At 53.3% G+C, this 25,589-nt stretch overlaps 1 protein-coding gene across 1 annotated transcript in view; it reads left to right on the forward strand.

Moving 5' to 3' along the window:
* VAC14 (VAC14 component of PIKFYVE complex) overlaps positions 1-25,589 on the forward strand; it is a 64,291-nt gene that overhangs the window by 25,535 nt on the left and 13,167 nt on the right. The window contains exons 13-14 of the mRNA XM_086469559.1: positions 5,139-5,289; positions 16,119-16,251. Of these exons, the coding sequence (XP_086325685.1) occupies positions 5,139-5,289; positions 16,119-16,251 (284 nt within the window). The remainder of the gene's footprint in view (positions 1-5,138; positions 5,290-16,118; positions 16,252-25,589) is intronic.

Consider the following 25,589-nt stretch of genomic DNA (forward strand, 5'->3'; position numbering starts at 1 on the left):
GATAATCCATGCGCTGCATTGTGCAGGAATAGGAAGTTTCTTGTGAGGAGCACAATCCACAGGGAGCTTCTTGGCTCAGCACCAGTTCTGGACCATAATTGCGTGACTTGTGTATACGTGTGCGTGTACAGTTTATGCATAGACCAAACAACTAGTGCTAAACTGGCAGTCTGAGCTCAAGGTGGTGCTTGTAGCGTTCCTGAGTGAAATAATGGAGCAGATGAAAACCACAGAAAACCTGTCTGCTGCAGAGGAGGGGCAGTCCCTGTCCCAAGCAGCTGGCTCAGGGTGGGTCCAGATGTAGGATGTGGGATTTGGTGAGCTTGGCTTTGGGTGCCTGGCTCTCCGGGGTGCAGAGGGAGGTGCTGGATGGGAGACAGGGTAGCAAATAAAAGCAAACCCTTGGCCTATCATAACCTCCTGGGACTCTGGCTGCTGAATGTGAAGGGGTTGCAGGCATCCAGCCCCCACAGTGTGGCCCGCAGGGGTGCTCCTAGGCAACTCCAGCTGCCTCCAGCCCCATCTCGTGGGCTGGACCTGTCCTGCCTCCTTCCCTGCCCTTTAATGCGTGAAGAAATACCTCCTTGGCATCAGGTGGTGCGTTAAGCTCCCCATACAGTAATTAAACACATTTAAAGAGGTGCTCTGAGCTGTGACAGTGCTCATTCTCCTGCTGTTCAGGGTGCTGCATGCCTGGTCCTCGCACACCCGCAGCAGGGACAAATGGGGGATTTGCAAAAGCAGGAGGGAGGACAGGGGAGTTTCAGGTTGCAGCTTGGTTTCAGATGGTTATGGCCGTATTGCCAAGTGACCCCCTCACTGCCTGCTGTATTTACTGATGCTCTGAGCCTGCGTTAGCACGGCCTGGCAGGATTTGCACTGGGGAGGAGAGGAGAAGCCCCCAGCCCTGCTGCCTTCCCTCTGCTCCCCATCCCCTCCCGGCCACAGGCTGAAATCTGGTGGCTGTAAAGGGGGGAAAAAAAAGGTCTTGGCAAGATCAGAAGATAAAAGTTGCTGTGCCGGGGACCTGAAAAGAGGTCCGATTAAATTGGTGTGGGAAGATTAATGGTGGGTTTTCTTTTCTTTTTCTGTCTTTAAAGCCAGTGGAGACGGAGGGGGGATGCAAGTTTGCTTTTCACACCGTGTGTGTCTGGGGCTCAGCCAGCATCGCTGCTGGCCGCCCTTGGCTCCGGGACTGCCTGCCTGTGCTCGCCTCCCCTTCCCTGGCTACAGCTAAAAGGTTTAGAGGGAGGAAAAAAAAGAAATAAAACAAAATAAATTAAGCCCTCCAGGGAAGCCTCGGTGCAGGCTGCAGCAGCGAGGGGCTGCATTCGAGCGGTGGAGCAGGAGGAAGCACCCAGCAGCATCCTTGGTTTTCCTGGTCCCCACTGGGTTGCTCCTCCACCCCCACTGCCTTGCCAGTCCTGGTAATGCCACAGGGTTTTCCACAGCCTCCCTGATCTTGGTTCCCCCTTGAAGAAATGCTTTGCCTTCTTGTTTTCTGTCTTGGTAGCATCTTCCTTCAGCTGAATTCCCATCTTCTCCTTGGCAAGAATAACCTTGTCCATGATGTTATGTGCCCTATTTCATTGCCCAGGGAATATCCACCCTCTGGGACATCCGAGGCCGCCCGTGAGCACGTCCCTGCTGCGTGCAGGCATTTTAATCTTTTCACTTTTTTTTTTCCAAGCTTTTCCATAAATACCAGCAAGGACAGCATCTTCAGGAGCTCGGTCCCTGTCCTTGCCATCATATGTGCCCCAGGAGCTGCTACTGCAGCCTGTCGTGGTAGTCAGAATGTGCTGCAGGGTGCTAAGTCTCACTCCCTCAGAGGTCTGCAGCGTATTTGGGGTCACCTGCTCTTCCTCTGCAACGTGCTGGGGCCAGCCCAGTGTTTTGGCCAGAGGCAAATTCCCCTGCACAAGAGCATGAAGGTGATGCTTTGCATGCGGGAGGTGCATCCCATCCGGCACACGCCATTCCGGGGCTGCGCTTCCCCTGCACTGCCGCTGGCAGAGCTGGTCTCTGCTCCGTTCAACCAGAACAAGCAGCAAATTAACCTGACCTAGATCTGGAGAAGCCAGAGAGACTGACAGTTTTGTGTGCCCTCAAAATCTGTGTTCTGGAGGCAATACAGGAGAAATCATGCCTATTCCCAGGGAGGAGAAATAGCTGCTTGTTTATAACAGTCTGATAACCTGCTCCATGCAAAGAGCTCGCTCCTCTCCATGCTGCTCTTCGTCCTCAGGGAAGAGGGACGCTGGGAACAGCTCGTGACATTGGCTGGGTCTCCCCATCCATCATGATGCTGCTTCCCCTGCTCCTTCCAGTTCACGGTCGCCCGGAGCAGGGGCACACCACCCTACATCTCATCACCACTGGGAAACCTTCGTGGAAATCCATTCTGGGCCAGGAAAACATCATTTGGGCTGGCCATTGGGATCACGCCCTCGCCTAGCAGCTGGGAATGGCTCCGGCCCTTGTGCTGCTGATGCTGTCGGGTCCGATGGCTGCTCAGCTCCTGATGGATGGGACCGGCTTGCTCCTGGTGCAGCCGGCCCGTTGCCATGGCAATGGCAGGATATTGCTTTCTTACAGCCTCCTTGCTCACACAAAGCCAGCCGCTGGCTCCAGCTTTGCTTAGCACAGGGATGTGCAGCGCATACCAAGCACTCCTGGCGTTCCTCTGTCCCTGGCTGGGAACCCTCTCCAGAGTGTGCAGGGAAGAAGCAGCAGGAGCCGGAGCTCCTTGCCTCTTCCCCGTGGCTGGAAAACCCCGGGTTCTCATGGTCACCTGCTCTTCCTTGTCCTCTTTCTCCAGGTGTTCACGCACCTGTCCTTCTTGGTTCATACTTCCTCCATGTTTTTAAATTGTAAAACCCAACCTGTGCTGGTTTTTTCCACCCCCTGTCCATGACCTACACAGCTGGCTTGGAGGAAAGCCCCTTAACCTCTCTAAAGCTCAAGACATCCAACCATGCCCTCAGTGCTGCTGGCCACTGCTCCCCAGGCCGCCCTCATAGCATCCTCAGCCCAAGCAGCATCTCAGAGATGGAGCTCAGCACGTGGCTCTGGGAGGTTGGATTGATAATCTGATCTCACAGTATAAGACACATCTCTAAATGCTTTTGAAGGCAGCAGGGCTGATTTCTGCCCAGCCCAGGGTCTTGGTCCTGTTTCCTGATGCTGCAGGAGCTGCTGGATGATAACCCAAGTGCTGGGCTGGATGAGGAGATAGGGACAGCAGTGAATGCGGCAGGGTGGCAACTGCAACTGGCTGGGTTGTGCCGTGCATCAGCCACGTGTGGCCTTGGCTCCTGGTTATGTTGGGTTTGGCAAAGTCGGTAGCGTGAATGAGAGTCCCAGCTCTCACCTGCCTGCTAGCCCCAGTAGCCAAGCCCTGAGTCTCTTTGCCAGTTTCAAAGACAATGAAACTTGGAAACCTCCATGGGTGTTATTTCCCGAGCTGTGAGAGCTTGAGACCCAAATTAGTGCCTTCCCCGAAGGCTGCGGGCTCAGCTGAGCTGTGTGATTAGCCACCAGAGAATCTGCATAGGGCTTCAGGAGACCAGGTGTGTGAGTTCTGCTCAGAGGCATCCTCCACTTGAAAGGAGATGCCATCAGCATTGCTTTGTCTGAGCCACCGATGCTTGAAAGCCCTGCAGAGCCAGGCAGAGATGGAGAAACAAAGACTTTCCTATGCTAAGGACCATAACATGGCTTCCCTGGAAGAGGATGAACACTGGCAGTCATGTCCCATGATGGCAATGAGGTCTCATCCTTGACAGCATCATGGAGCTGCCATATCCTTCAGGGACAGCAGCATCATTGCTCTTCATTGCTTGAGTTGTTGTTATCTATGGTTTTTTTCATCTCTGAGGGAGCTATGGGCCAGGACTTAATCATATTTATAGGCAAAGGGTCTTCCCAAGCATGCTCAAGCCTCGTGGCGCCCACAGCAGGCTGCTTCCCCATGGCCAGCTCTGCACTGAAGCCTGGACACCTTGCTGCCTGTTCAAAGGCTGCTGGGGGCTTGAAAGTCGGCCCTAATTACAAAAAAAAAAACCAAAACAAAACAAAAAACAAAAAACAAAAACCCAGCCAAACCAGAAACAAACAAACAAACAAAACCAACTTAAGATATCTGCAACAGAAGAACCCAGAAAAAATCTTTCTGATTTTCAGGGGTCATATTTTCAAGTTCTGCATGATCAAAAAAGATGTAATTGGCTTTTTTCGGGGCTAAGGGGTTTTTTTGGTAGCTCGGAAACTGAAACTCCCATATAACTTCAGCTCCTTGAAAAGGTGCCTTGTGAGGACACGTGGAAAGCCTGAGATGCTGTGCTGGTGGGCAAGGGATGGTCAGGGATGTGCTATGCTGGATGCTGCTGGGTTAGATGTGGCAATCGGCCGTTTTTGGCAGCCTTTCTGCTCGGCACAGCCCTACTGTCCTCTGAGCATCAGGGACGGCTCATGAAACATCTCGACCCAAGGACATTTGAATGAAGGGGGACCCAAAATAGCCTGAGACATGAGAAGGGTTGAGGATGAAAAAAACCCAACAACTCACCCTGTAATAACTTCTCCAGAAATGCTATATATAGACTAATTTGGCAATTTCTGGAAGGAAAGAACTATGAAATCCGGATGGCAGCTCTGCTTCGACATCCTAAGTGCAGGCAGCCAAGCCTGCTCTGGGGTGCTGCCCTGAACAGGGTGAGGCAGGGAGGCAGGGAGGCAGGCTGGTGTTTGCCCCTGAGAGCATCCCCATGCTCTTGTTGGCGTTGTCCCAGATCTGTGGTTATGAAGGGGAGCAGGGAAGCAAAACCCAGACCTCCCCAAAGTGGGAAGAGGGAGAAGCAAGCCCTGCTGCTGACTGTGTAAATTTGGTTTAGTTTCACCTGCTTCCTTGAAGGGCAGAAAATGTTTGGGATTTTTTTTCTCCCCTTTTCTCTTTCCTGCCCCTTCCCCTCTGCAATCATTTGAAATTTCCACTTTGAACTCCCTAGGTAGCCCTATTTCCCCTGCACCTTTCTTGATGCCCTGGGATTTGCTTCCCATCTCACTGTCTCTGGCCATGGGTTTGGAAAGGAACCGCCCCTGTGCATCCTCACCCCATGGTGTCCCTCTCTCTGCAGGTTATCCTGAAGGACCTGGAAGTGCTGGCCGAGATCGCTTCTTCCCCAGCGGGACAGACGGAGGGTCACGGTCTTTCCGATGGCTCTGATGTGCGATCCAGCCCAGTGGAGCTTCACGTCCCAGCCAGGGCTGGCCAGCTGAGCTCCTCTGGTGAGTGCCGCAGCTCCGTGCCTGCCCACTCCCTGGGCTCACTCGATGCTCTGTAGCACCGGTCAGATTTGCTCAGGCAGAAGGAGAAGCCTTTCTTGTAGTCATAAATCAATATATCCATCCCCACTTGGATCTCTTGGGGATGAAGTCTGCCATGGTGCTGACCAGGACGCTGCTTTTATTTTTATTTCTCTTTCCTCTAGCTCACATTTTGGGGGTTTAGGACTCTGTTTAGCAGCAGGATGCTGCATAGGCCAGTGTAGAGGGAGGTCATTATTGTCCTGTTTTTTTATGGGACCTTGGGTGCCAGCCTCTTCTTTGCTTGAAAAAGCCCTTAGAGCCCTAAAATGGGTTCAGGATGGGATGCTAGCTGCAAGCCCAGGTGTCCAAAACATAGATGGATCTGCAGAGGGTTCTGTCTGTGCCCATGTTGCCTGATCAAGGCTGCCCACATTGACTATGAGCTGCTATGGTGCTCTGAGTGTCCGGCAGGACAGCCTATTTTCTAGGGACCTGAAGAATAAAAAAAACAGCCTTTTGTGAATTATCACGGCACATCAGGAAGATTTTTCTGCGTTCCCTTGTGTGTGGCTCATCCTTTGCAGTTGCTTGGCTGCCCCTTCTCCTCCGCTGCTGCTATTTAAGGGCCTCCCTGTTGTACTCCCCAGGCCAGGTCGTCCCAGCCAAAAGCACGTTTCACGGCAGCTTTGGATTGCAACCCGAGCAGGGAGCCAAAGCTGCCTCTGCCTGCGCAGAGCATGGCCACGGGGCCTTGCAAAACCACCACCGGAGAGGGAGGCTTCGCTTTCCGCTCTCCAGGCTTTTGTTTTCTCTGAAAATCTTGGATCACTCACCCCTCCCTGGCTTTAGAAAATGTCCGTACCAGCAACCAGGTCTTGTGTTATTTGGGGTGGGTTGAGGGTTTGGGGTTTTTTGCAGATCTACCTGTTTCATGCTGGCAGCTTTAGCTCTGTGGTGGAGGGGTGGGGGCTGCAATGCTGGCGACCTCCCCAAGCCCTTTGCAAGTCTCATCCATCCTCTCGGTGTCAGAAGTGAGACTGCCTGGGTGGAGCAGTTCCTGCGGCGCTGGCCAAGCAGCTGAAGAGCTGCAGTTCAGTTCATGCTGATGGTTGTCTGAGGTTTCCTTCCTTGTGGATGATCTAAAAATAGCAGGCTGGATGGCGTGGATCCTAACGGCTGCCGTGGCCCCTGTTAGCTATCTGGAAGAGCAACTTGGCTTCGCTTATTCAAGTGTAACATTTGAAAAGCGTCTGTCTGTCCCCATGTTGAGCAGACCTGCTGGAGCCAAAGCTCCCATTGCCCCAGTATGGGGCAACTTGCCCCCATGCAGGTCCTAACAGGTTCTGGCTTCCTCACCTACTTTCCTCTTCCTTGTAATGCACCAGAAAATTGTTTCTTTGGAAATTTATTTGGGGGCTGAGCTTTGCAGTTGTTGGCTTTCACCCAAAGGCAGATGTTTTTGGGGAGGGGAAGAGGAGCTGGTTCATTGGCCTCGGACGTTTAATATGGCCCCTGTCCTGTCTGGCTCTGACCACCCAGGGCTGAGACTGGATCCGCTGCTGGGCTCTGGCTCCCAGGGAAATTGAGGGGTCACAGCTGGGCTAGGACCCTCCTGGATTACGCCTGGAAAAGCAGAGGCTCTTGGAAAAGACTCTTTTTGTTGGCAGGTTGTTTGGAGGGGGCTTTTTTTTGGACCAGGAGGGTGACTAGTGGAAATCCCTACATATGTGCATGGTCCCGGGATGGTGATGTACAGTGAGAGTGAGAGAACCCAAACTCTGCCCTGCAGCCTGATGCGTTTGCAAGTACAGCCCTTTCCAGGCAAAAATCACGAGGTGCTGGCACTGAAGAGATGGTGTACTCCTTTCTGGGACCACTGGTGTTGTACTGGGATGTATGGGAGTGTTCCCCAAGCCCACCTTTTCAGCTAGCACACCTTGGTTTGGACAGTGCTTTATTGGCAGTAGGACGTTCTTGTACCATTGGAGGGGAGGCTGCAGGGTGCCAGCACTTCTCCCCAGGGTTAAATCTCTCTGTTCCCTTCATCTCGGTTTAGGCTGAGATGCCATCGGAGCTGGCAGTGGGAGGAGAGCTGCTGAGCCATCTCGGGTCCGCTTCTCTCCTACCTCTGAGGTCCATCCAAGTGTGCAGTTGGGGGCTTTGCAGGTAAACAAGCATGGACACCCCTTGAAACTCTTGAGCTCGCGGCAGGTTTCCACGCTGCACTCTCTGTCTCAGTGCTCCAGGCCTTACCACCCGAGCAGCGAGGGCAGGAGAGGAGGTGAAAGGGGCCAGTGCCCCCGTGGTCTTCCCCCCACTTCCTCTCGCTCCTTTTCTTCCCTCGGGATGTGTTTATGCAGTTGTTTCCCTGCCATTGAGTTCGGTTTCCTTCAGATGCTGGTTGATTAGTCAGGAAAGCTGTGTCCCACTTCCGCAGCCCGTTCCCAGCTCCAGTTTTTATTTAGCCGCTTTGTTCTCCCGTTACGTAAGGTCAGCTGCCCTCGACGCCTTCTCCAAACACAATGAGCTGGGGCCAGCCCAGCACCGCCTGGGAGACCCGTCATCTCTCCTCCCAACCTGCTCCGGCTGCCCTGGGAGAGGGTGGCTGGCTGCTGACCTCCATGAGTCTCTCTTCAGCTATCTTCTGCCCACTTTTCAGAGACAAGCTGCAGGGCTGTGCCCAGGAGCTCCAAGCTCCTTGGAGTGATGGTGCAAGCACCTGTCAAGTTTGTACAATGGGAATCCAGCTGCCTGTTTTACTCTGAGAGTGTTTTGCCAGCCATGTAGAAGTTGGGATCAGTAGCAGGTGACCCAAGAGTGGTTGTCACTAAGGCCAGCAGGTTGATGGAGGTGATTTTCTACCCCCTACTCCGCTCTGGTGAGACCTCACCTGCAGTGCTGCATCCAGCTCTGGAGTCCTCAGTGCAAGAAAGACATGGACCTGTTGGAGCGGGTCCAGAGGAGACCACGAAGGTGATCAGAGGGATGGAGCATCTCCCATGGCTGAGAGAGTTGGGGTTGTTCAGCCTGGAGAAGAGAAGGCTCCAGAGAGACCTTACGGCAGTCTTACAGTACTTAAAGGGGGCTTATAGATGGGGACAGACTTTTTAGCAGGGCCTGTTGTGATAGGATGAAGGGTAATGGTTTTAAACTAAAAGAGGGTAGATTCAGACTAGGTATAAGGAAGACGTTTTTTACACTGAGGGTGGTGAAACACTGGCACAGGCTGCCCAGAGAGGTGATAGATGCCTCATCCCTGGAAATGTTCAAGGTCAGGTTGGACAGGGCTCTGAGCAACCTGATCCAGCTAAAGATGTCCCTTCTCACTGCAGGGGGGTTGGACTCAGTGGCCTTTAAAGGTCCCTTCCAACCCAAACCATTTTATGATAGTGTAGGTGAAAGTCCTCCAGCCTAGTCTCCTGCTCTGCTCTGAATGGGAAGAGAAAGCACCCTCCAAAAGGATGCCGATACCATCTGTTGCCTTAACAGGGTAGCTCTTGTACACATCTCTTCCTTCCTTTCTCTGCAGCTTTGTAAGGAGAAGTGGTTACAACCCTTTGTTTTGCAAGAGGCACTTTTTTCTCCAGCTTGGTCCGGTCTCTCCTGCCTGGCTTCCTGCCGGAGGTGGCGGCGACAGTGGTGTACCCTCTGAGCACCTCACGCTATAGGGTGTTTACCAGGAGGCTAACTCCATAGGTGGATGTGCTAACATGCCCAAGGTCATTGGTTTCCACCAGCAGTCCGTGGATATCCCAGGAGTCGGTGGATTACTCCAGAGGAGGCTGCTAGAAGTCCCTCAGAAACTTGGTCTGTTGAGTTCAGACTTGCTGTATCCCCACTGGAGAGCACGTGTCACTCCAGAGCCTGGATCGACCTTGAGATGTTCCATGATAGGGGTTTTCTATTGACATATTTTTGAGGGATTTTGTTCTTAGTGAGCCAAACCACTCCCTTTACATTGTATATTGCTTCATTTGTGTAATCACAGATCTGCAGAGGTGGCAGCATAGAACGAGGACCGACCTCCAGATGGTCTGGAAAATGTTAAGACAACCTCTGAAAACACCAGGCAAGAGTCTGTAGGGCGCAGGGCGTCCATGAAAGGTAGGAAAGAAAAGGTGACCCTTTGTCAGATGGCTCAGCTTTGCTCAACTGGCATTTGCAATGGTAGTGGAGGATAAAAGTGAAACCCCTCCTTACTCATCCTCTCCACAAAAGGCATGGAGACAGCCAACACCTCACCGTAGACCGCTTGCTCTCAAAGGAGCCCGTTTCCAACAGCTTTCACAGAACGAGGAGTGCAACAGCAGGGAGTGGAGGAGCCAGGCAGGCAAAAAAGGAGAGACCTGTTGCTCCTGAGTGCTCTGAGCTCAGCACTCTGTTTCCTGATGGTCGGTGGCTCTGCCATCTCCTCCCCACTGTGATGGAGAGCTGTTCAGGAGGGTTGACTTTCAAAAACTCTCTTCTGCCTCTTGGAGAGGAGGATAATTAGAAGAAAAGAATGATTTGTTTCTTTTCCTGGATGCTCTGCAATGGTGGTGCTGGGATGCCGTGGAAAACCCCAGGAGAGACCATCCAGACTGTAGCCGTAACTCTCCTGGCATGCCTTCAGGTATTGATCCCCCAGAGGTGGTTATAGGACGTGGCTGGCCAGAAAGGTTGGGGATTCCTGAATAAAAGCTGGAATTACTGGTCTGTAGGGTTGACGCAGGAGAAGTTGATGGTGTAGGTAAGATCACTCCTAGCCAAGCACCCCCTGTGTAGTTACTTTGCTGGACTGCCTCAGTTTCCCCAAGATGTTGCAAGGAGTTTGAAGGGTGGAGTGAGGAATGAGATGAAAAAGATTAAACCAGCAAAATGAATATTGGTGCAGAAATGGCCTGGCAAAGCCTATTGCTGCTCGTTCCTGCTTGCAGGTTATCTTCCGAATGCTTTGCCTTTCTGTGCAGTAGCCTCAGTGCACTCCAAGCTCACCACGAAGCTTAACCACTGCCATTTTGGAGCTCTGCTGGGTATTTTCTTCTCCTGTACATTGTCTAAGCTATACCCTTGCTGCATTTTTGCTTATTGATTTACTCTAACAAAGAAAAACGAGCCAGTAGTTTCCTTCCTAGGAAACCCGTCGGCATTATCAGTGCCTGGTGCCTTCCTCTAAGGCGGGCACAAGCACAGACTCTGAGTGGGACTGGGGAGGTCCAGAGGATCAGTGCAGCGAAAGCCTCATTTAGCATCAAAATGCATACCCTGGCCCGTCTGGGCACCCCCTTTCTGGTGAGATGCTGAAGTCTCAGGAATTGCAAACCCATGGCTCTTTAGCCAGGTAGGAAGGGGAGAAGCATCCATGTGCACAGGCAGCCCTGCAAAAGCAGGCTCAGCACAGCCTACAGCCGTGCAGTCCAGAATTTTGGTGGGTTTATTTCCTCAGCAGCATCCTGTGCTCTGGAAAAGGGAGAGCGGAGGTTTTGCAGAGCCCAGCTGATCTGCCGACACGTTTGCATCTGTTTCCAGCTATGCCCCGCACTGGGTTTTTGGGAGGGGGGGATGGTGGAGGATTTGCCTTTTTTACGGATCTATTTTTATCCTGCTCTGTGAGGCTTCACCGCTCCGTGTTTGCAAAAGCTGAAATTCAAAACATCCTGGGGAAGGCTGCCGAGGGGGAGACGCCACGCAGATTCCCACGTCGCCGCCCGGGGTTTCACAGAACACCATCTGGCAGCACCTCCCACGCCGCCAGCGCTCAAGCCGAGCCCCGCGGAGGCTGAAGGCTCATGGACCAGTTCTGGCTGTCACTGGGTTTATCCCGACTGCTCCCGGAGGAGCCAAGGGAGATCCTTCTCTGGGCTGAGCTGGAAATGTGATGCCCCAGGAAAGGCACTCGGGTGGGAAGGATGCTTGATCCCAACGGCTCTTAGCTTGCCCTCCCTATATCCGAGCTGAAATTGCTTCAATTAGGGATTGCGGTAAATCATTTTAGCTAAACCACCACAAATACCCTTGTGGATACTCTAAACAGCTTACCCAGCTTTAGCTTGCTTCGGAAAGGAATCGATTCTGGTCCAATCTTATTTAAATTTGGTTTAAATGGAGTTAAGCGAGTCCGCACCGGTTTTAATTAAGACCAGTTTGAAACCAATTACAGTGGAATTAGTGGAAGTTGTGTTTTCTGCCAAGGTGAAGTTCAGCACTTTGCAGCTGAGGTAGAAAAAGACAAATTTTTGTCGGACTCTGCCAGGCCCACCCCCCCGACCCATCTGGGACACCTTGGCCACTGTAGGTCTTGAGACGACTCAGTCCATCAAGCAGCCAGACGGCCTGAATGTTCCAGGCTGCTACACAATATATATTTATAAGGTCCTTAATATAGATCCCTAATTGCCTGTCTCGGTTGATTTATAGCGTGGCCGTGCAAGTGATGGGAACGGCATGAACTGCTGGTGAGTGCTTGGAGATGCACTGGGAGTTTCGGCAGGCATTCACCGTGCTCTGCTCAACCTAGCACCCGGGGGGGGGGGGGGGGGGGCAGATGCTGGTGCTGGCTTAGTTGATCCCAGAAGCCCACTCGTGTCCCTGGCTCTACCCCATGCTGTGAAGCTTGCCTTGGGGAAAGATTTGGTAGCCCTGGGATGCAGGAGGATGCTGTAGTCATTGGGAAGGGTCCAGGCTGGATGGATGGTGCAGACTCATTTCAGCCACGGAGCTGCAGTTTCCATGTGCCTTTCTTAGGCGGTTTCTACCAACTCTTGTTTCACTGCTCTGGTGTTCCTGTGGGACCAAAATTCCCATTTGTTCCTATTATAATAGATATATGGGCTGAGTTTCATCATTCCTCTAAGCAGGGCTATTTCTTCTTCCAGCTCCATGCCAGATTAAAAAAAAAAAAAAAGGCAGTGGAGCCGTGATGTGCCACCAGCCCCACTCTGGGTACATTAACAGCCGATCTGGCAGGTTACGGATCTGCAAAGTCTCACTTCAGGGAAAGGGGGAGAGGTGCAAGCTTCAATTAATTAAGCCACAGTTTTCTTAACACTTCTCTCTGCTTGTGTCTCGTGCTTTGTAGAAACACTTGACAAGCTGCTCCTGTGGTTCTGTCAAGGCGAGTATGCCAATGTGCTGAGCTGTAACCTGTGGGGCGGCGAGCTTAGCTCCGAGCTACACGGGGAAGGGTTACACGACAGCAAACAAGGTGCCAGTCACTTCCTAGACATCCTGTAAACACAGAGCAAACGGGAAGTTTTGAGGACTGGGAGATTTTGTAGGAGAAATGTTTTGCCTGCTTGGAAGAAGTATTGCCCTTTTAAACTCCAGCTGAGATTTGATTGAGCCTTTTGCAGCCTGGGAGTCTCCTACACGCTGGTTTCTCACTCACAGTGTTACCCCTGGAGAGCACAGGGAAGGCTGCTCCAGCATGGTGTGTCATGGTGGAAACCTTCCTTAGGGACACACAGCTGTAGCTGCCATGTGTGGGGTGGGCAAGGGATGGAGAAGTGATCTCTTTGGAGGCAGAGGATGATGAAGCAGCTCCATGGTGCATGCAGACCGTCACATCACACTTTCCTCTTCCAAAAAAAAAAAAAGGGCTATTTTTGCCATTGCTGTGTCCCAGTCCCTCCTTGCTCCCAGCTTCTTGACCCACTACCTGGTTTCCTTCAGGCTGGGCTGGAGGCTTGGGAGCAAGGCAGTGGAAAAAGAGGGCAGGAGTGGAGACTGGAGGTTGATTGTCCTGTGGATTGCAGCTGGGATCTGATCTCTGAGGCGATTCTGGATTTTGGAGACCCAGCAGGTCCTTCTGAGTCTCCAGTCTGAGGTGCAGGAGTTGCTGCACCACCACCCCGGGAGCGCAGATCTGAGGGTGCTTCTGGCTGGTCTCTTTCACATTCCTAGCCACATGGCTCCTGGGCTTTATCCTGCGCACGTCGCTGCTGGCACCCCAGCAACAGGAGCACTGGATCTTTCAGGGAGGATAAGAATTGCTGCCTCCTCCTATTTTTCCCTTGGGATATGTCTTAGGGTATGTAATGGCTTGGGCTGTCACTGGAAGGCATGCAAGGCAACAGTAAGGTACAAAGCTGGCTTCGGTGTGCAGAGGGAGGAGCTGCTGCCTGTGCTCCTGCTGAGAGAGACCAGCACTGTCCTTGACACTGTGAAGGTCAGAGAGACAATTTTTGGGGTCTTGAGAAGGGAGAAACTCCAAGACCAGACCTTGCCCTGGATGAGCTACAACATCGGGGCATCACTAGCTGGTGGGGATGAAGGTGTGATGCTAGGTCTTGGGTTGCAGCACAAGTCTGTTTTGGGTGCCTCAGCACTGCTGTCAAAGTGGACAAAAAATACCACTCTTGCAGCTTTGAAAGATGGTTTCCATCTGCCCTTTGCTCCCCTTCCCCACCAGAAAGCAAGCCAGGGCTTGCTTTTGAGGCCCTGCCCGTGGTACAGGCTGGGAGATGTGTGACTGAGCCACGGGCTGGCACAATGGGAAGGCAGAGCTGCTCCATGTCACCTTGCTCAGACTGACTCTTCTCAACTTGCTTTTGAGCAGCACTGAGCAGCTGTAGTGATAACACGGGGGGCACGGCTGTATTTTCACCCTGGGTACTCCCTGTCTTCGAACAAACACACCTTTGTTTTGGAGCATATCAGCTCGGGTAGATCCTATTTTTCTTGCCCAGATCATCTTCCCCACAGCTGAGAGGAAACACGATGCCACGGCGAACACTTGTGCACTGGGAGATGCCTGTTTCAAAGCCTGGTTTGGGGTTTCGGATGTACTAAGGAGGGGGTGAACATGTAGCTCCAGTGAAGAGGAGGCACGAAGTTCCAGTCCAGATGACCTTGTACTTAGTTTTCCTTTTTCTGTGGCTGTGTGTGTTCACTTGGATGCAAAATCCAGACCTGGGGAAGCTGCGCTGCCTGCATTTCTGTGTATCACCAGGACAGGCAGGGTGGAAAACAGCTCAGTGGCTTTTCCATCACCTTTCCTGGGCTTTGGCGGCTTGATTGCATCTTTAATTGGCTGCTCCATGCTCTGCTGAGTCTCGGTAGAAGCAGACAACATACATAAATCAAACTCTTCAGGTTTCCTTTGGCAATCTGATGGAAATGCTGGCTGTTCTCGGGATGGGGGGAAATAACCTTTGGGGCGCTTGTATGTGCTGGCTTCCCTCCTTACCACAGATAGACATGATCTTTCTGTAGGAGAAATTAAGGGCAAGAGCTCCCATTGTTGCAAAGTCGCCTTTAAAACCCTCTCTCCAAACATTTGCTTTGAGCGTTGTCCTGCTAAATAAACCATCTCCCCTGTAGTTTCGCTGTGGGAAAAGCAATCTTTACCTGCCGGCTGCCTGCGCTTGGGGGTTTGAAGGGGCATTTTTTCCAATGCTCTCTGCGTACCCTCAGCTGGGAGATGCCCCTTTGCCAGCCCTCCCTGGCTACCCACCCTGCAAACAGTCTTGGACCAAGTTAGGACATCTTCCCAAGTGAATGAGGCAGTATCAAGTGCTGCCTGCAACAGCAGGCCCTGCACCTTATAACCTGGAGCACTGTTTGCTGTTAAATGAGCAATAGGAACCTATCAAGAGTGAATTTATGGCCCTGGGAGGTGCAGAGGGGGATGCTGGCTGCTTGGCAGAGGCTGCAAGCAAGAGGCTTGCCAGCTCCAAGTGCCCTGTGTGAGCATCCCTTCCCTGTACTGCTAGAAATCTGCTGGCCCCAAGCAAAGTGCCTAAGGAGAAAACACGAAAGAGCCTTGCATCCTGGAGTGCACTGGGTCTGGGTCTGTTGGAGCACATCTAGACTCTCCTGAGCACACCATCTGTCCTTGCCATCTCTCCTCTCTGTGCTTCCATAGCCTCCTCCTTCCCTCTGGCCAGGACACTTCACTCGCCTTCCTTGCTCGGAGAGTCTGGCTACTCTCATAACCTGTAATTTTCTGCCTTCGAGACTTGTAAATGTGATCTGTGATAGCTGCTGCCTCAAAATGAAGCCTCGTTTGCCTTCTGGGCAGAAACCACACTTGCTGCAGAAGCTGCAAGCAAGTTTGTGCCCCGACCCAGCAGGGCACACTGGGAGCGGGCTGGAGGGACCACTGCTCTTCCGTGCCGGTCTCCCTTCCCAAACCTTCAGCTGCTTTTGTTACAACATCTTTTGCAAACAGAAGACAAACCCCAAAGTTTTTTAGTACAATCGCTAAGTGTGGAGCTCTGCTGTGGTTTGACGTGGTACTTTATGCTAGCCCCGGGGCACCTCGTATGTGACACTGTGGCACCAAGTGACTCCTGTGCAGGGGAAGTCACGACACCGAGTGTAAACCGGTGGCCATGCCATGACCCAGGGCTGAGCATGTGTGTCTGCCACTACGTGCATGCTGGGCTCAGGGTATCTGTGGCATGTGGAGCCGGATTAAAGGCTCTTCAGCTCACCAGCAATCTGGTTTCAGGGATGAGTGTACATGCCGTATCCGAGGAGACAGGATTGCCTGTTGATCTAGAGCCTCGGGCACCGCTTTTCCTGTCAGCTGCTGAAGCTGAACGGCTCTGGGATGATCTCCCAAAAAGCCCATTTCACCCCCATGGGCTGCTTCAAGGGCTGGGATTACCACATGACATTTTCCCCTGGGATGGAGAGCTGCAGCAGAGCTGGTTCTGCTTGGACCAAGCAGATGTGGATACACAAGGCTTGGAAATCATCTTTTCATGCCCCAACCCTCCTCTGCCAAGTGCTGTGACCGTATTTTGGGTGTCTGCTCTCTGATTTGCTTTAGCAGGACGGCCTTGGCTGCTCTAATTTGCTCTCGCCTTCTCCTGCCTCCCCAGGAATGAAAGGCTTGGAGTGCTCGCCCTCCACCCCCACCATGAACTCCTACTTCTACAAGTTCATGATCAACCTGCTCAAGCGCTTCAGCAGTGAACGGAAACTCCTGGAGACCAGAGGAGCCTTCATCATCAGGTCAGAGCACCCCACCAGCCTTGCCAAAGTCTCCGAGCACCCCCAGGCAGGGCGGGGTGGGGGTGACAGGGTCAAGCAGCCCAAGCACTGAGCTCCCTCAGAGCCAAAACCATTTCTACAAGCCTCCCTTGCTCACCAGCAGATGGTTTAAGAGCAAGAGACTTGCCGTTCACATGTCGAGGCACCATATTTCTCGCTCCCATCCCCGGAGGCAAAGTAGCTCCTTATTAAATAGCGTTGTCAGAGCTCGTTTTGTTAAGAAACAACTAGGCCAGCTGGAGCATGAAGACAGGCTTGTGCTCAGCATGCCAAGTCAAGTGAATCCCTCTACCCGGCTTGGTGAGATGCTCGCCCAGCGAAAACCTCATCCTCCAAAGCCGTGTGTTTCAATGCTCAGAGTTGGAAGGTTTTGCTTCAGCTTCTTAAGGAGCCACAGTGGAGGCTGGAAAGCCACGCATCGTGGCAGCTGGCAGGGCATCATCCTTAATGCAATGATATCTGGGGCAAGGGACACCAATTCCTTAGCTTGCTGGGAAATAATGGGCTTAACGGTCGAGGCGAGGTGGAGAAATCAGCGAGGAGGTAGGTGGGAGGGGAGGGGGCAGGACCTTGGGTTTTCCTGCCTTACTTTCAGGGAGCGCATCAAAATAAACATGGGGAGAGCATGAAACCCAAACCATGTGGGAGGAGAGAGCTGCCTCTCCAAAGGCAGAGCAGTGCATGAGGTACTGATGGGAGGGTCCCATTACTGCGATCGGAAAATAAAGCATGCAGAGCTCTCAAAATCTGCTAAGCCGAGCCAGGTGTTGAGTTGTGCCTGCTTAGGTAGCAGTCTGTGCCCAAGAAAAGGATTCATCCCACGAGCAATGAATGTCGAGGCGAAGCATGGCAGGTTGTAAAAAGTATGAAATGTGGTCAGGGCATGGTTGCAGCCACTGTTTGGACTGCAAGGCATGGATTTCAGAGGCTTCCCCCCACTTACATTAGATTTTACTGTAATACGTTATATTTCCCCCCCCAAAAAAAAATCTAGCTGAGCATACTTTTTTTTGCTTCTGATAGGAGTCTGGAAATGTTGAGTTTAATCATATGGGGATCTAAGAATAGGGCAGAGACAATATGACAATATCCTGCTCGTAGTGTCCCCTCTCTTCCCCTCAGTCAGCCCCTGGTGTGAGCAGCCCTTGGCAGGGGAAGCGGCCCTGGTCCTTGTTAAGGGAGCAGGGCAATTAAAGCAATGGTGAGCCTGGGCAGGGTCCCATTTAAAAGCTCTCCCATATCGCAGCCACCTCAGATTTTTCCCTCTGGCTCTGGCAGGATGAGCCTTGGCTGGTGGGGCCGGCTTTCCCAGCAGCTGGCTGGCAGTGTGGTGGGACCGGCTCGCAGCAGCTCAGCAAGCCGGGGCTTTTTATGGTGACTCATGCCCCAAAAAATCCGGTAAAGCAAAAAAAAAATAGAAATACGTGATTCTGCCCTTTGTCAAGTCACGTTGTGGCTCACGTGGGGTAGATGCAGGTCTGGAGCCAAAGCGGTGGTTCTGGGAGGGGTGAGCCATGCCCTCGGGTACTAGTGATTAACTCTGAAACCTACTGATGGCAGTTGAAGTGCTGGTGTTAACTACATCTCTCCTGAAAAAGCAAGATGGGAATAGAGGAGGAAAACTTTTACAGGACTCTCTGGAAAAGATTCATCTCTTGCTGGAGAGACCCAGTGAACGTGGGAGCCTCGAGCTGCTATTTTTAGCCACTTTTCAAATTGAAGCAATATGTGCGTTCCCACGTTACATCCCTCCCCTGTCCACAAGTCAGCTCGGCTGTTTCGCGCAGCGGGGTGAGAAGCTAGCCTCGTGGTTGGCTTGGGAGATGCTGGTGATGTTTCATCCTGGGCTGAAGAGCACGAGGGGATGTTTGAGAGACCAGGACAATGTCCTCCCCACCGCTGGCCCTTTGTACCTATCATCTTCCCCTCCCCTCTGGGACCACCGCTGGCCCTTCCTGCTGCAGGGAAAGGCAAAGCAGGGAAGGAAAATAGACCTGTTAAGTTTAGGCAATGATTTGCAGCTGGAGGATGAGTGCTCAGGGGAAACGGAAATGGGGGACGAGGTTTTTATTAAAGCACAGCACAGCAGTTTTCCCCGTCATGTTGCCAGTGGGCGAGTTTGAAGGTCCATGAGGTCAGGTGAAGGGTCTACGGTTAAAGGTAGTTTATTTCTAATCCAAATCAAACTTGTTCGTGGCTGGTTGCTGACTCCGAAAGGACTTTAGTCTCTCTCCTGATATGTCCTCGGGGTCCTGGAGGCAGAGGTTATGGTATGTCCTGTGCTTGAGGATGGGAGTGTGGTTTGAGCAGCGATCAGTGGAGATGGGACCATCTCTTGCTCTGTAGGGACCTGTGATCCCCAAGATGTGCAGAGCTGCTCCAGTGCCTGCCTGGCATTGGGAGATGGGTGGGGGAAGCACGCACAGCCCTCCCAGGCAGAGCTCACCCTCCGAGCCTGGCATGGGCAGATATGGGGGATGTGATGAGTGGCCTCACCATTGGTGACCTTGGTCTCAAGCTGGGTATCTCAAGATGATTTGCTAGAGAAGACAGGGTGGAGCTAAATGGAAACACAAGCTGCCTTTAGCTCCAAAAGCTTCTGTCGTTCATAAGGAAGAATCCAGATGATTTCTTCTCCCTTGCCTGGGACCTCTTGGCTGGAGGTTAAACAGCTGGTGCTGCTGGTACATCCAAGAGGTGCTATTGGAGGTGCCTTTCTTGGTCTGCCACCTTTCCTGGTGGGATCCAGCACGGCATCACCGGATCAAACCACAGCATGATGCCTCATCTGTGCCACCACCCAAGGGGACCTCACAGAGGGAGAACCTACAGCTGCAGTGGAGCTCACATGCTGGGCTGAACCACAGCAGGAGAAGGGAAGGGCAATACCCAGGAAAAGGCTCTTGAAAGCTGCTCAGATGCCACATGAACACCTGGGCGAGGGACTCTGTGAAGGGACATGCCAAGGGGGCTCCAGTGGTACAAATCACCCAGAGTCTCAGGCTTTTCCACCCCTCTCCCCCTAAGGAACCAGAGGGGTGGTAAACCTGCTCCGATGGTCTCTTCCAAGGATTTTCTTTTGGCTTGGCATCAGTTTTCTGCGTCACAACAGACAAGGGTTTCCTTTGGGGGTCGGTCTCTGTCACTGTTGCTTGTGACATTTTTTAGGCTGGAAGCCAGTAGTTATTCTGTCTTCAAAACTCAGGTTTCAAAGCACTGCCTTCTTCTTTCAAGCCAGGCATGTTTGCACTCAGAAGTGGCTCCCAAAGGGCTGTCAGAGGCAGGAGAATCGGCCATCACTCAGTGTTACCTCTCACCGTGATGTGAAAACCTGAGACCTTCCAGCCTTCTCGCTAATTGGGACTTATCTGCCCTAGCTGGCACATGGCCGTCTTGGACTCAACAGAGCCCTTAAGCAAGAAGCAAATATTCACATTCAGCTGCTGGCCTCCCGACGATGGCTTGGAGCAGCAGAAAAATGTGGAGGAGCTTCCAAAGCATCACATGGCTCCTTGGAGAGGCACAGCCATCCTCCCGGCAAGGACCCTGCAGAGGGAAAGCTGCTTGGCCAGTCAGGAGGCAGGCAGTGGAGCGACACCAAGGTTTTCAGCCCGCACTGAGCTTTACGAGCTGGATTTAACGCTTGCTTGTTGGTACCAGCACTGTGGGATGGGGGATTAAATCAAAGGCTAAGCCCTGCCCCAGGGACATCAGTGTTGCTGCTCAGGCTGCACTAGCAGCTTGCTGTCCTTGGAAGGAGCCATCTTTTCCTCTCTCGTCCCTTTCCAGGCCGGTTGTGCAACCCCTGTGCAGTTCCCAAGAGCTGGCTGAGCTCTGTGAGCCAGTTTAGCTTGCTAAGCTGAGCCTAGCACTAAAGCAGCTGGCTTTGTGCTGCAATCTGAGTGGGGGCAGCTCAGGCATTTGTAGCTGATGTACCTTGCCAGGACGGCAAATGAACCTTCCAGGGTGCGGGATGTGCTTGAGTGGCTGGAGACATCCCCATGCGCGTTATGTGCACATACTTTGAAGTGCGGGGCTTAACTTTTAAGCCCAGAGAGACCATTTTCTCGCTGAGCAGTGGCACCCTGGGGCACAAGAGGATGCCTGAGTCAGCGCTTTGCTCCCCGGGCAGGGGCCTGCACGCAGGAGTTGTCTCAGCTTGTTTTATAGAGCCGTTAAATAACCTCCCCGCTGCCTAGCACCTTCTCATAGGGCATTTTCTGACGTTAAGCTGCGTGGAAGGGGCCCTGGGGCAGCTTTTCAGCCACCTCCTGTGCGCTGTGCCCGGTGGGGCTTGGCTTTTGACTGGGGATGGTCCTTGGCTTTTTAGGGGGATGCTTGAACCCTGTGGGGGGCAGCCAGGAGGGTGGGCTGGTTCTCCATCCGCTGTGGAAGATTTAGGCTGGAGCAGATAAGGTTATTTGGCTGATTTATGGCATTAGCTGGGAAGCTGGAAAATCCCGAGTCTTGTGACAGGGCTGTGGGTTTATGGCTCCTGCAGACGGGAAAAGTTCACCTGGCTGGAAATAGTGCGTTTTCCTTGAGCTCTCAAAGTCCTGCCGGGCTGAGAGGTGGATAGCGAAGAGGGCAGAGCTGGGGACAAACACCAGCATGTCACGTTGGGTGCATGAAGGGCTTTACGGTGATGCCCTTGGCATGGGGCTGGGGTGGCCAGTTCCCTCTTTTTGGGCAGGAGGGGACTCTTCTGCATCTGACAGAGGCTGAGGCTGACCATGAGACACGGCTTTCTCCCCAAAAACTTGCAAAAACAAGCTAACTGGGATGGGGAATCAGAGGCAGGGAGGGGAAGCAGAGCGTCAGCGTGTCCCGCAGAGCACAGACGTGTGATGCTCTTGGCAGGCAGGCACTGAGGAGCATGTTAAATCGCTTTTTGCTTAGCCTGCCTAGTATTCCTAGGGCCATGCTCTCCATCTGGGGGGGTGGGAAGGGAAGGGCGGTCCACCAGCATCCCGGTGGGGAGGGCTCTGGGGAGGGGGTGGGATGGGGGTTTAGCCACAGGCTCGGGTTGTGAGGGATACACTGGGGATCCTTGTACAGAGCTGGTGGATGTCTGTTTTGATGGTAAGGGGATGCCAGAGCTCCAGGATGCCACCATCCTGCAGTGATTCACTGGCCTCCTGCCCCATCCTGCCCTCCCCACCCCATCCTTAACCTCAACCCTTCCTCCTGCCTCGCTGTCCCACCTCCCAACCCATCACCCACCCCTCGCCAGGGAATGTTCAAGAGCTGGGGCTAACCAAAATCCTCCTCCCACGCCTGGATGCTCTTGAGCTCCCTGGACACATGGTTTGCTTGGCCAAACATTTCAATACTTCCTGGATGAGCTGGAGGATCCCAGGGCTGGGATGCAGGATCCCCTCCTGCTCCTGCTTCCTTTGGGTGTGCTGATGCCACCATGCCCCCTCCATCTCACCTTGCCAAATCTGTGCCCCAAAAATCCCGCTGCCCACCAGCACATGAATCGGGGGGGGGGGGCGTGGCGGGGGGGGGCGGGGGGATGTGTGTCACTTCTTCCTCTCTCCCACCCTCCGGGCCACTGCGCTGCAGAACAAAACCTGCGTTTGTTTTTGCGGGAACTGTTCAGCTTGTACTTAGCAAAGTGGGGAAAAAAAAAAAAAAAAGAAACAGAAGGGGAAAAAAAAATGCAGCCCCTTTGATAAACTGTGATATGAACTCGGGTAAAATCCAAACAGCTGTGAGTGCTACAAGGGAAGCTTCTGTGTCGGGAGGCAGTGAGCCTGCGAAAATGCACTGCTCTGCCTGCCAGGATCCTCGCTGGCCGCCTGCCCTTCTGCTTTAATGAACTGTGCGCTCTCCATCCCCCCTCTCCAGCCTCAGAGAAAGGAGAAAGCTTTTTATTTTTTGGGGTTTTTTTCCACCCGTTTGCAAAGCAGAAGGTGGGCCTCCCTTCTGCCGAAGCCCCCGGTCAGGCGCAGGGTAATGGAGCATCCCCAGCTCTGCACCAAGGTCTGCAGGCTTCTCATCGCTCTGCTCCAGCTCATTCCTCTGCGTTTCCCTTTAACCCCTACCTGCTCCGCAAAATCTCCTCTCCCCAGCTCTGCCTCCGCCCAGCCATGGGAAACCCCATGGCCAGAGATCCGAAGTAGTGTTTTAGTGCCATGGGGACATCCAGGCTCTGCTTCTGTGTGTCTCCCACTGATCTAGCTGGGCACGGGCTCCTGTCAGGCTTTCATGTGAATTTGGGATGCATACCAGCAACCTCCAGAACCCCCAGACTTTCAAATTGCCTATTTTACATCAAGCAATAAGCTACCCAAGCCCAAGGCAGCATGTGACTAATGAGGTTTTAATTCACCAAGGCTATGAGGCATCGTTCTGGGCTCTCCGATACCCTCTGCAGCCCCATGGAGCGGGAACTGGAGGGGAAAAAACCTAGTTTTGCCCAGGCTAGAGGTTGGATCTAGGGTTGCAACACACTGGCAGCCATCAGCAGCATGACCTTCACAATGGAGGAGCCTCCTTGCTCTGCCTAAGGATTATCCCTGCTGGCATAGCGGGAGCTGGGCCAGCCCCTGCCAGTCTCCTCCTGGGGCTGGGCCCCCAGGGAAGGATGGGAGATGCCTCCACTGAGCCATGGGGGCTGGAGGAGCTGGGGGGAAACCAGCCCCTGGGGATGAGCTCACTCTCCTACCCGCCAAAGCCACTCTGGGACTGGCTGTATTTGGAGCTGCCTGGAAGGACGGGATGGGTTTTGCTGTAGAAAAATGGGAACCACATGTGAGCGGCAGCACCGGAGTACGCTGTGACTAATTCGGGTCAGCGAGAGGGTGGAGGGGAGGAAGGGGAAGTGTGTGTAGGGGAGGAAAATCCTCTCAAAATGGCCAAGTTCCTTGAAAGGGCAGGTCCCTGGGGAAGATATTTGCTCCCTCCCAAGGCTTTCCCTGGAATCACAGCAGGAGCACTCTGGAAAAGCCGGCTGGGGCAGGGGGGAGCTGGGAAAAGGTGGGCTGAGCAGTGGGCAGAGGAGCCTGCAGCTTCCCTGCTTGCTAACCATCACATTCCTTGGAGTGGGGCTTCAGCATGAGCAGCTTCCAAGGTGTTCCTAAATTTTCCTTGCCCAGACAATGGGGTGAGGACCTCGTCGTGGGGAGGTGGTGGTTGATACAAGGTGGTGGCAAGGGGGGTGGGTTTGGCTGTTAGCTGCTAAATTAACTGGTCTGATCCCATCAGTTAGGGCCTGGGGGTTCCAGTGGTGTTTCCTTCTCTTGCTCTTCAAATGTGACATCTCAGTTAATCCATCTCTGTGGAGGGAAAAGCCAGGACAGGGAGTCTGGGAGAGGTGGAATAATGGCATTTCCATCCCCATCTCTTACAGGAGATCTTGCTCAGGATTATCCCCAAGGCACTGGGCACACTTGCTTAAAAACCTCAAGGCAGGGCTGAGTGTTTTGCCTCCTACTGCTCTCATCAAGGGTTTGGTTTTTTTTTTTTCATTCCTGGCTGCTTTCGAGCATCTTGCAGCCCATTGCTCTCCACTGGCAATGGGCACGCAGCCCCCCCCTCCTCATGCGCCGCCCACCGATGGCAGGCACAAGCGGCAGGCAGGCAAGGATGCTCCAGCGCTTCCCACAGTCACAGTTTGCTGCAGGTTTCCATCAAAGGCGGGTGCTCGAGGCTGGATGCTGCCCTGGGAAGAGCTCACTCCAGCTGCAGGTTCCATAGCTCCTGCCAGCAGGTCCAACCAGGTGCTCTGCTCCCGGGATGGGATGTCCTGGGATAAGGTGTCCCAGGATGGGATATCTTCAACTCCCTGCTGAAAGCATGAGGCTGTGCAAAAGCCACCCAGTTGGTGCTCCTTCCCTTCAGTGCGTGAGCTGCTTTCAGTGCTCAGCTGCACCTGGAGCAGATGCCCTTGTAGCATTGGGTGCTCTTAGGGTGCTGGCACGGCAGGGAGCATCCAGCCGCACTCCTCTCGCACGTGTGTGGGCCTTGGAGGGTTAGGGGGAGCCAGGCTCCTCAGGCTGCATCCCCCCTTGGGATCCCTCCAGGGATCCCCGCTCCGAAGGCAGGGCGGACGTCAGGATCCACCCCATGATGCTGAAAGGTAGCGAGAGGCAGCAGGCACAGAGGAGGGCCCAGCAGTAAAGACAAAATAGCACCTGGAGCATCTAAACAACAGCATAAATGGGGTATTTTTATAGCTGACGCTCTTGAGCGCAGAGTGCAGCTGCGCTCGCTGAGTTATTGCGGGCAGCTCCTTCCCTGAGCTCTAGGATGTGCTTGAATGTCCCCACTCCTCCCGCTCCTTCTGTCCCTTCTCCCCAAAGCCACACAAGGCTTAGCGCTGCCTCGAGTGCATCTGTATGTGGATTTGAGCTGATCAAGCAAAATACAGCCAGTTTGCTCAAGCAAAGCGAGTCAAAAGTCAGAGGCAGGTCTGACTCGAGACATTGGCAGAAGAGACGAGGCAACTTCAGCCCCCACCCCAGGGCACACTCGAGCTGACCCAACGCATTCCCACCTGCTGCCACCCTCTTCCAATCCCTTCTTTCTTTCCTTCTGGAAAGCTTCACGCTCAAACACAGGGTGTATTCCGGCCATACTCCACCCCCTAGCCGGTCCCTCTGCTTTTAGAGGTCTGGGGATGCCCAGCAGGACCGTCTTCCCCCAAATTTGCCTTCCCTACAGGGGGGATGCAAAGGCTCATCCACCTCTGAGACAGCAACCTGCTCCTCCACCGTGCTGTTAGGAGCAAAAGCACTTTTATTTCTTCATCTTAAAGCAAAGAGATGGGGAGGGAAGGGGAAGGACAAGCGCAGGGACCACAGCTCCCACCTCTCTACAAGCTGTGCACACCCCAAATCGCATCAGCCTCTCCCAGCTCCTGTTGTCACAGCTTTGCGCCCGCTCCTTTAACCTATTTTATTTGCAGCAAAGAGAAATTACAGGGGGAGAAATAAGGCGCTTGTCAGTTTTCTTGAAAATTAGGCCACAGCTGTCAGCCTGAAAGGGAAACGTACGTCTCAAAGGAAGGATCTGCTGCTGCTTTAGGCGTTTTCCCCCTTCCCCAGCCATCCCCTACCCTACCTCCCCTTTGAAACAGAGGATGCTTGCCTGAAAGCATTGCTGCCCAGTGTAAGTTCCCCCGCTGGGGTCAGGCTCTGGAGGGCTCAGTTGAACGTGAGTCGTTCTCCTCAGCTGGGGAGATGGGCTGGAGCCAGGGTTTCTGCTCTGGCAGGCAGAACCACCAGTGGTGGTGGAACCAGAGTTTCAGCCCTGCCAGGCTCATGCTGTAATGCCTATGCCTCCTGCCTGGG

Source organism: Leptosomus discolor, chromosome 8 (assembly GCF_034619465.1).
Source record: "Leptosomus discolor isolate bLepDis1 chromosome 8, bLepDis1.hap2, whole genome shotgun sequence".
Taxonomy (NCBI): Eukaryota; Metazoa; Chordata; class Aves; order Leptosomiformes; family Leptosomidae; genus Leptosomus; species Leptosomus discolor.